This window comes from Ziziphus jujuba, chromosome 10 (genome assembly GCF_031755915.1).
Source record: "Ziziphus jujuba cultivar Dongzao chromosome 10, ASM3175591v1".
In the NCBI taxonomy this organism is placed as follows: domain Eukaryota; kingdom Viridiplantae; phylum Streptophyta; class Magnoliopsida; order Rosales; family Rhamnaceae; genus Ziziphus; species Ziziphus jujuba.
In genome coordinates, this window is record NC_083388.1 from 4,118,980 (window position 1) to 4,129,727 (window position 10,748).

General features: G+C 31.8%; 1 protein-coding gene across 1 annotated transcript; it reads right to left on the reverse strand.

The window, feature by feature from the left end:
• Nucleotides 1-3,049: 3,049 nt before the first annotated feature.
• Nucleotides 3,050-6,806, reverse strand: LOC125420902 (uncharacterized). The gene is made up of 9 exons (XM_048468257.2): nucleotides 6,355-6,806; nucleotides 6,040-6,226; nucleotides 5,771-5,904; nucleotides 5,537-5,649; nucleotides 5,089-5,332; nucleotides 4,086-4,238; nucleotides 3,593-3,672; nucleotides 3,420-3,469; nucleotides 3,050-3,231 (listed from the first exon to the last, which is right to left on the reverse strand). Exons 1-9 carry the CDS (start codon nucleotides 6,766-6,768, stop codon nucleotides 3,089-3,091), a joined length of 1,518 nt encoding a protein of 505 aa, XP_048324214.2. The 5' UTR covers nucleotides 6,769-6,806; the 3' UTR covers nucleotides 3,050-3,088.
• Between the last annotated feature and the right edge of the window lie 3,942 nt (nucleotides 6,807-10,748).

The window sequence follows — 10,748 nt, forward strand, 5'->3', positions numbered from 1 at the left end:
GAAATCGACATAAGGTCGTGTGGCATCCCACGACACAACTGCAAACAGGCGTCCTGACCATGGAATGGGGTAGCTATGACCGATATCACTTGCCGACCCTCGGTCCGATGGCAACCACAAGACAAACCCATAAATCACCTATGCGCTACTCACACCCACCTGCGCACTAATCATATCCATGTGTGCACTAATCATATCCACATATACAGAACACCAGTACGTATGTAGTGCATTTAAAAACTCGTAAATCATAAAATCAATATTTGTATAAAATACCATCGATTTTATTTTATCCATTTAAACCCATAAATTTTTCACATTCCTTTTTAAACCATTCTCATAAATCCATCAAGTTCAAATTCATCAACTTTCAAATGCATCAATTTTCCAATCTACAATATTCAAATGCGTAAGCATAATTTTTAAAATAATATCCTTAAAGCCTTAAAATTCAAGATAGGCATAATTTCATTAAAATCCCATAAAAATTTTAAAATTCGTAAATCCATATAACTGCAATTTTATTGCTTGAAATAAACTCATAATAATTTCATCAATAAATCAATAATGTTAAAATCTTAATTTCTTTAAATATCAAATTTTCATAAAATGAATTTCCATAATTTATCAAAATCAAAATACACTTCGGTGCACACACATATATACATTTCAAATTATCGAAACATTAGCATCAAAATTTAATTTGCAATTTATCACCTAATTAACATAAAATAAACATCCAAATATTAAAATATAACGAAATATAATTAATTTGACACTCGAAATTAATTTTTAGGTGAGTCACTCACCTTGAGCACGTATATCAATCAAGATCCTCCACAGGATTAACTCCACTACCCACACGTACACCTAAAATATCAACATTACACACAATTAAATATATTAATATTTTAATTGGGTAATTCACAAACGGGTACCTGGGGAGCGAACACAAACGACAACCAAAATTTACGAATGATATACCGAATCGAAACTTGTGAAGCGAAGATTACGGATCTGGTCTTACTTTTCGGAGATCGGACTCCTGGTGGCCGGAATCTCATTAGAAAGCTCTCGGGTTTGGGGCCCTTGATTCTCACAATCCATTAAGAATTGAGGAAAATGGTCATTGGATTTGGGTTCAGGGGGTCGGAATTAGTGGGAGGAGGTGGGTGGTGTGACTGGGAACTGGGTGGAATTGGATTTTCCAATGAGTTGTTGTGGTCATCAGAAACCGTCGTTGCCAACGGTGCATCTAGTGGCCATTAGCTGTGATTTTTGGAGGAAATGTAGATCGGAGGATGGGTGAATGGATGGGATCAGCGATGAGGCAAACGGATGTCGGAATAGGGAGAAATATGGGTTTGAAGCAATCGGCGGCGCCATCAAAAAAGTCTCGATTCAGGTGCGTCGGTTGTCGGTTGGCCATGAAATTTGGTGGGCTGACTGGAAATGAGGATGCGGAGGTGGTGGGGTGGCACATGTATGGAAATGGTGGCCAAAAGGGAAGAAACGATTGTGGCCAGTTGGTAGTGGCTCTCCCTCTCTCTCCTCCTCACATTCTCTCTCTCTTCCCCCCGGCCCACACGCGGTCTGGCCAATAAGAAATCATCTCGTGGGTGCCACTATGCACTCATGGGAGTGGCTGAGATTTTGACACGTGGCACGTACTGTGCACACGTTTTACCCAAGCATAAAATAATATAAAATATTACAGCGTTAGAAAAACTTTGCAGGTCCATAAATTTTAAAGGAAATGTCCAAATTAGGCGTGCCACTAGTCTATGGACTCATATCGACGAGTACTTCACAGCCATGCATGAGTCAAAGCTCAACTTTGCATGAACAAAAAGTCAACTCTAGCACCCCTTAGACATTTCAGACCTCAACTTATTTTGCTCATAACTTCCAATTTGGACCTTAACTTATTTTACTCATAACTTTCAAATCGTAGCTTTGATTTCGATGTGCTACTAGTCTACAAACTCGGGATGATATGTACTTCACAATGGTGCCTTGGTCAACACAAAATTACACGCGAAACAAAAATTCAAAATTTGACTCCTCTCTATCAACGGCAGTCAAACTCGGTTAACTTCGGTCAATGTGAAAGAAAATTCCGATGTTCTTCGAGACGGGATGTCACAGTGTGTGTGTGTGTGTATATATATATATGTGAAAAGGAGATAAGAGTTTACAAATTTTCACAAAAACTCATACATAAAATAAATAAAGAAATTAAAAGAAAAATGAACATAAAATTTTTCTATTGTTTAAGCAGAAAAAAAAAAAGGATAGCTAAAAAAAAAAAGAAGAAAAAAAAGGGCCTTGTAGACTAGTTACTTGTAAATGAATCATCCTATTTAAAGTTACACCAAGAATCTTTTTCACAAAAAAAAATAATAAAATAAGTATAAAAAATACTATTCAAGATCACGCGTAACGTTCTGACGAAATGCTATGTCCATAAAAGCACAGATTCGAATCATATGAAATAAAAATGGATTTTGGGTAGTTTGTAAATTAGGTGATTTGTTTAAAAAAAAAAAAAAAGGTCACGTGTAATATTCTAGGACAAAGATGATCAGGTTGACAAGTTTATTGTTTTGTTTTTTTTTTTTTTTTTTGGGTAAATAAAAAAAAATGTCTCTTGGTAGTATCATAAGCATTAGGCCGTAATTCTATGCCACGTAGTATTGTGGCATGGGACCATCCGAAGCAATAATAGAATTTGTCAAAATTCGAACATCAAAACTTGCAGATATGAAAGCTGAATGGGTTCCTTCCACTAAACTACTACCATCGGTGATGATTAAGTTGACAAGATGGGTTATTAATGAACCCAATGAAGACATTAAAAGGATCCAAAGTCCAAAAATTGTACTGGCAACTAGAACATAATATAAGCCCAATATTTCTGTTTCTTCGAATTAAGATATGAAATGACCTTCCTAAAAATGAAAAATAGATTTTTTTTTTTTTGAAGAAATAAAAGAGATTTTTAATGATTAATTTTCTACCATTTTTCTATAATTTTTCCCAGCCTCTTTGAAATGTTTATAAAATCAAATATTGCCTTATGGAATCTTCATTTACTGAAGATTGTTGCAAGATCTGCATAGTACGTTGCAATCCATCCTTTAATTATTTCCACTTCAGTTTTTCGCTGCTTTACTAACCAAGAAGGATCCGTAGTTTTATTTGCTCGTAGAATATCCAAGCAATGTGACCCTGCAAGACCAATATTAATTAATACATAATATATTTTATTATTTCTTTAATGCATATATGCATTTGTGTATATATATATATAATAGTTTCTTGAGTCTTAATTCATAAATTTGAAAGTGTGATGCACTTTTAATTTTAAAATTGTTTTGTTTAATTTGGAGAATATTGATAGTTGAATATTTACTCACCGTTGATTGTATGAATGGCTAAAAGACTGTCTGATAAGTTCTCCAACACCCTGTAGAATGAGAGAGATCAAAATATATTATTTAAGTTTGGTCAACTAAAATTTAATTAAATCGTCAATTTATGGAATTAAAATAAGTTTCAATTTTTTTTTTTTACTTAATTAATTACTTACCCGCCAATGCTATAAGGGTCTTTCAGGCCATTGGAGAAAATGATATTGCTACCGAACCTCTGGAGTATCAGTTTTATATCCTGAAAATTGTTGAATTCATTTATATCATAAACATAACTAATTATATATATTGTAGATATGGATTAAAATATGTATATAGACAAGTCAATGCACGACAAAAACATGGCTTTTTTTTTTTTGGGGGGGGGGGGGGGGGGGGGGGGGGGGGGGGGTGGCAGTAACAAAAAAAAGAAGTGTTTTTCAAAGTTACTTAGAGCGAGAAATGATGAACCAACCAGTTGAGTTTAAGCTTGAAATAGTTGATCGAGAATATATATATATATATATATATTTATGTGTATATATTTGAACTCCAAGAAACATCCTTTGCAGCATTGTCACGTCACACATTACATCACCGCCATGTCAAGCAAAAAAAAAATACAAAAAATACTGCATATATATTGGAAATATACAAAGAAAGAAGACGTACATGGCCTCCATAATAAGTGGTGATCCAATGAGGACGAGGTGGGACACCATACGAGTCTTCGCACTGTTTAATATAGGCATTTAGATTAAAAGGTGCAGGTTGGAACATGGTATTATTGTTGCGCCCCATGGGAATTACCAATTCGCTGCATGTCTGTATATGCACCAAAACAATATTCAAATCATTCAATATTATTCCTAATTTCCACAATTAATTTATCAGTAACAATCACAAAATGCCTACTATATTGACAATTCCTTTGTAAATAAAGAGAGACTAGACACACACACACAAACACAAAAAAAATAAATAAATAAATAAATAAAAAAAAATATATATATATATATATAGTATGAATTTTCTATTGGTGCTGTTAATTATTTAAACGATGACTACTTCTAACAAGTGGAAAGATTATTAATGATTTTATATGCTTTTTATTTTTTCCCTTTTAATTCCATAAATTAATTAAAATGTCTCTGCTATACATTAATTTCACATTTTTTTTTTTTAATTCCTAAGTTCGAGTGAAATTTATATATGTATGCGATAATGCAACACTTTGGATACGCAACAGGGTGTTGAAATAGAACAAACAATAAAAATAAAAATAAAAGACAGAATTAATTGTTTAACTTTGGTAATGGAGATGTTTTTATAAAGTTTATGGAGGTAACTACCCTTTTTTAACCGAAATTGTTTGTGGACAAACCAAGTGGTACATCCTACCGCTATATCTATATATATATATATATATATATATTATAAGGTAACCCATAATTAACTTGTATAACCTTTAAATAAGGGATTCTTATTTGGTATTTTCTACTGCAAACAGGACCAAATTAAATCTTCATATCATCGAAATAAAGTTGCAATATATATATACAATTATGATATACAAGACCATAAGCATACATATATATATATATATATATATAAGAATATATATATAAGAATTTGAATATGTAAAAACATATCATAAATATTAATTCCTATATACCTGCCATCTCCAACCTACAGCACTTTCAGAAACAATTTGGGGTTGATTGACATAGCATGGCCTGTTTCCTATATAAGAAACAACTCCTGCAAATATTTTGTCGAGTGTATCGCTTCCAACTGAAGCTCCGTCAATGCCAGCACAGACCTGATTTAGCGGATACTTAGGTGGCCGATTATACTGAGCTGCAACTGAATACATGTATTCCAGGTAGTCCTTCAGTTCTGATGGCCCTTTCAATGGTCTAATTAACACAAAACAAACACCAATTTAACTTTGTTATTCCCACTAGTTTATATTAAGGCCCTTTTTGGAATAGTTTTTGCTTATGCTTTTATCAGAAGTGTTTTCTAAGAAATTACTCTTTATTGATTTTTTTTAAAAATTTCTTCTTTTTGAATTTTTATGTATAAACAAATTTGGTAATTTTAATATTATAGTTACATACTTGCAAGTATGAAACTTTCCGCTAAGCATTGAAATCCCGTTGCTTTTGGCAGCGATTTTATCGATTTCGGACCATGATTTTCGTATGCTTTGGTAGCAATTCTCACTAACTTCCTGTACATGTGTATACATGTTGTTATTCACTACCATTGAAGTTTAGAGACATAAAAGAGAGGAAATTAAGAGAAAAGTGAAATTAAAACATAAATTAGATAAAGAATTTTGATAAAATTACTCTGAAATCCTTGGTGACAATGGTGTCGTATCCATCTTCTGGTGTAATGTTATCAAAGTAAAGAATTGGAGCTGATGAGGCCAAGGCTCCAAGAGCTATGTGGGGATATTTTAATCTAAACCATGAAGCTAGCACTGCAATAAATAATATATATATGTGTGTATATATATATATATATATATGTGGAAAAGAATATTAATAATTTTATTATTATTATTATTATTATTATTATTATCATGAAAATGGAGTTATATAATTAAATTACTCACTTCCTCCATAGGATCCTCCAATCACAATGACTGGTGCTTTTTCAGCCTTCAATATCTTCTTCACATGTAAGATCACATCTGCATAATCCGCTATAGCTTGAGCTGAATTAAAATACCCAAGAGTGCCTGCATTTTTAAGTGCTTCATCCCATGATCCAAATGGAATTGATTTACCATAGTATCTGTGCTGATAATAACAAAAACCAAATAAATCAGATTTCTACTTAATTTCAATTGAAAAGAATTTTCCGTTAAAAAAAAAAAAGTACGAATTGAAATTGAATTTGATATATATATTTATATATTATTATGTACCTCTATATAAAGCTGGAGAGCTTTAAATTGAATGGCATTTTCACTGAGAAAACCAATTATATTAAGATCACTATCCAGTGGTGCTTCAGCACCAAAGTAAACCAAAATTGGTGCACTACTCTTTGAGCCACCCCAATACTTGGAATTGATCACATATCTTTGTTGAAAAGTTGTGTAACTTTCTGGGTTGTAGTTGAAATGATCGAGTGTTTGGGTGTAATAAAATGTATTGTAGTCCGTCGACAATGGTGATGACAACCACGAAAATGAAGTCTCCAACTCATGATCGACGGTTAATCCTGCTCCGGTAGGACTAAGCCTCGGAATTTTGATCTTGAACTCTGTTGCAGAGGCAGAGTTTGAAAGTGTTAGTAGAAAAATCAGCAACTGAGATGAAAATAGAAGAAAGTTCATGGCAATAAATAAGGTATGTTGAAAATAATCGTTTTGGAGGGCCATAGTTCTTGTGCTTCGAGTTTGTAGTAGGCACAAACTTTTTATATTATAGAGGATCCGGGTAAGATTTTCAGTTGGGGGAAAAAATTAGTTAAATAGTAATCCATGATCAATTATGTGTGATTAAAAGATCGGATTGGGATATATATAATTGGATAGGTAACATTCGATTTAATCCTAGAATTAATTTTCTGTTAGATCACCATTTATTCAAAAAGATAAAGTTGATAGAAAGTGAACCAGATGATATATATCAAACATAATTTACCAAATATATATATATATATATATATCAAACATATTTTCAAGGTTTTTTTTTTTTTTTTTTTTTGGTTCGATGGGAGGAAGTTATTTATTTATTTATTTATTTGCTTTGGTCTTTGTAAGATAATGTTTGAGTGATTGAAACAGTATCATTGTGAAATAGATAATCAAGGGAAAGGTCCATGATAATTGAAATAAGCCCCCAATCAGAAAAAATTAATAATATAATATTAATTTATATTGAATATTATAAAGATCCATTAAAAAAAAAGAAAAAAAAAGAGTATTAACAATTTTTTTTTTCTCTCCTGCATGACCTACACGTAATTTGTCCACCATCATATAGGAACATGAAACCAATATTTTTTGTACAGAAAAACATTTAATTCATGATCACCATCTTCATTTTTTGCATCATATTGCATGTCGACATATGCACATGTGGAAATGATCTTGACATCTATCAAACTTTTCCACATTTTTTGTCTCATGTGCAAAATCTATTGCTTTTGCAAAATTATCTTTATCTTTTTTTTTTTTTAAATGTTAAAATATATACATTATTTTTAAAACATAAATAATAAAAAATATATATGAACCATGAAACAATGGAAACATTATTATTATTATTATTATTATTATTATTATTATGATGATGTTAGGTTATAATTAATATTGTTTCAAACCATGGAGCTTCTAATTTTTGAGGACCACTAGTGATGGGAGAAATACAAATAAAAGCATTTTCAATTTCTGTCAAAAACCTCCATTTTAACATTACTACGTGCTTTGTTCATTAAAAAAATATAGCCACAGTGCAAAATAACAATTACACAGGATATTAATGCTCCATCTTTTGCAGTTCCCATTTTGTCCTTGATGTGGGTTATTAATCTCCTTTTCCCCTAGTTTTTTATTCAGTTCGAATTATTTTTTAGCTGCTGTTTACAAAATAATTGTGACTGCAAAGCGGCTTAACTTTTGTTGAACAATTTTCTTTTTCTTCTGAAACAATTGTTATATAAAACTTGAGCAATGATCACCAACACTGCATAAATTATTATGATTGGTGACATACGATTATCGTTTCTTATTAGCATAGTTTTAATTTTTGTTCCCACCTCAAGCATATAGAAAGGGAAAATAAATAAATTAATGTCTAGTTATAAAAAAAAAAAAAAAAAGAGAGAGAGATTCTAAAAGAAATTACCAAACATTACATTGAAATATAAAGGAATTTTGTTTTGCTTGCTTGGACTTCCTGTTAAATAAATTAATATTTGTGGACTTGGCATAATTAATTATTCACTTACAGGGTTTATTTATGCCATTAATGGGACTGGCTTATTTTATTATTTTGTAGTAGGGCCCTTGGTCACACACTTTCTATAAGACTCCAGTTGGCCCATGAGACTGGAAGACCAACTCTTTTTAAAAGCCCAATGACTTATCCATATTTTTCCTAGTATTATTATATTATTAAATTATTAGTATTTTGTGTGTGTTAAAATTAATGGATAAGTGTAACTTGCAGAGACTATAAAAGATCTAGGGCAAGCAAATAAACATATGCCATACGGTATTTTGATATTAGGGTTTTCAGAGATCTGAGAGTGGTTTGAGAGTAGTGTGTCCATAGGTACTACTTTATATTATTTTCTATTTTGCAGGATTAAAGATTTAATTTATCAATAGCTACGTTTGGAGGTTAATAATTCATGATTAATAGAATTTATTATGTATATTTAGATCCATAAAGTTTCTAACAATTGGTATCAGAGCCTGGTTAATATGCATAATAAATTTCATTGTGATTAGTCTTCGTTGTATCTACGATGATCGAATTGAGCTGTATATGGCCATGGAATGATATGTGGGATTCAAATATATGTTCTTTATTTTATTTTTCTTTCTGCGTGCATGGATCTGTGAAGCTATGATCTTGATGTGTGAAGAAACATAATACATGCCTGATTGTTATTTGTAAAACAACAAAAAAAAAGAAAGAAAAAAAAATTGTGATGCAAAACTAGTGGTAATCGGGTTTTGAATCAAATTTATGCAAAGTATATAAACCTTGTTTTAGTTCGAATTAAGACCTGGGCATGGTGGAAAATTGTTTTTCGATGTGTTTTGTATTGTTTAAAATCTTGAATTGGACCTGAAAAGCCTTAAAAAATAAATAAATAAAAATAAAAATTGGAGAAACCGTGGCCGAATGCAACCTGGATTTGTGAATTGTTTTCGATTAATTTTTGGCCAAAATTGATGCCAACAATGAGATGACAACAACGAGACCAATTTTGCCCAAAAAAAAAATTTTCTGCAATTTTCTTGGAGTTACATGGGTGTTTGTTTGAGTTTTGGCCGAAACAATTCTTGTGTTGGGTGTTTATTTTTCTGCGTTTTTTGAACCAAATTGATATGGGGCAAAAATTTCTCAAGAGGAGAGGAATCAAAAGGCATCTATTTTGCTCAAAATTTTCTGGAATTTCTTGTGATTATAAGATTGTTTATTTTTGAGTTTTGGCAGATTATAATCTTAAGTTTGGATGTTTGTTTTAAGCTCTCCTTTAGTCAATTGATACTTTAAAATTGGTTGCCCATACCGAAAGGAGAAGAATGGCGCCAGTATTGTATAAAACGGTGGCCAGAATTGTATTTTACAGGCGGGTTTGTCAACCGGGTCATATGACCCGTTAACCAGGAAACCGGGTCGTCCTTGACGCGGCTGAAGGAGGAAGAAGGCTGACATTAGCAGCCATCTTGCTGACGTCAGCAACCCGAAATTAAAAAGAAAAAAAAATTTATTTGTTTTGTTTTGTTTATTTATTTGTTGATTATTTATTTATTTATCTATTGTTTATTGTTAATAATTTTTTTAAAAAAAGGGGAAATTCTTGTTATTTATTTATTTATTTGTTTATTGTGATTAGTTCAGTTATTTATTTGTTTAATTATCACATTCCAATTTTATTAAATTAATTAAATATTTGTGATTGGAAAGTTGGATTGTGTGAGCTTACTCAAAGAGGCTTTATGCCTAGTTGGTATAGTGGTGTGGGATTTTAGGTACTCACCTGTTGTGAGACTTATTTTGTCTGCATTATGTGTACCAATGTAATGTGTGTTGGCATAGTGGATGGATTATCTTTTATTTACCTATATCATGAAATTGCCAATTTGTTAATTATCTCCCACTTATTAACCAGGATCTATACGGGTAACTAGGCTACCATGTCGGTAGTTTTAGTTGCTTTGTATGACGCCTGAAATGGCAGTGGAAGTTAATTAAATGCCATGTATTGCAGGCTCTGAGTTGCCCTGTCGGTGATTCAGTTCAATGCATTTGATTGTGGTTATTTGGTTGATTGTCCCTGGCCCGCGAAAGGGTATCTTTAGTGCTACAAAGACCCTAGCGATATTGATAATTTATGTTTTGTGTTAAGGGGTTGGAAAATAGTTATTGTTTTATATATATTAAATGCTTTATTGTGCTTATTATTTTCACAGTTAGTAGCATCCTGAATGTTCTGCCTATGACTACTATGATAAAATTGGATGGGATAAATTATCACAAGTGGAAAAAGACCTTGGTTATGAATTTGACATTTATGAAATTGGATTTGACTTTGGAAATAGATTCACCTAAGATACCAACTAATGATAGTAGT

Bases quoted from the DNA above. Each gene is read 5' to 3' on its own strand.
- LOC125420902 (XM_048468257.2), bottom strand. From the start codon at position 6,768: ATGAACTTTCTTCTATTTTCATCTCAGTTGCTGATTTTTCTACTAACA. The intron at 5,650-5,770 runs GTAATTTTATCA...ACACATGTACAG, and splicing joins TTGTCACCAAGGATTTCAGA to GAAGTTAGTGAGAATTGCTA. The intron at 5,333-5,536 runs GTATGTAACTAT...TGTGTTAATTAG, and splicing joins GGAAAGTTTCATACTTGCAA to ACCATTGAAAGGGCCATCAG.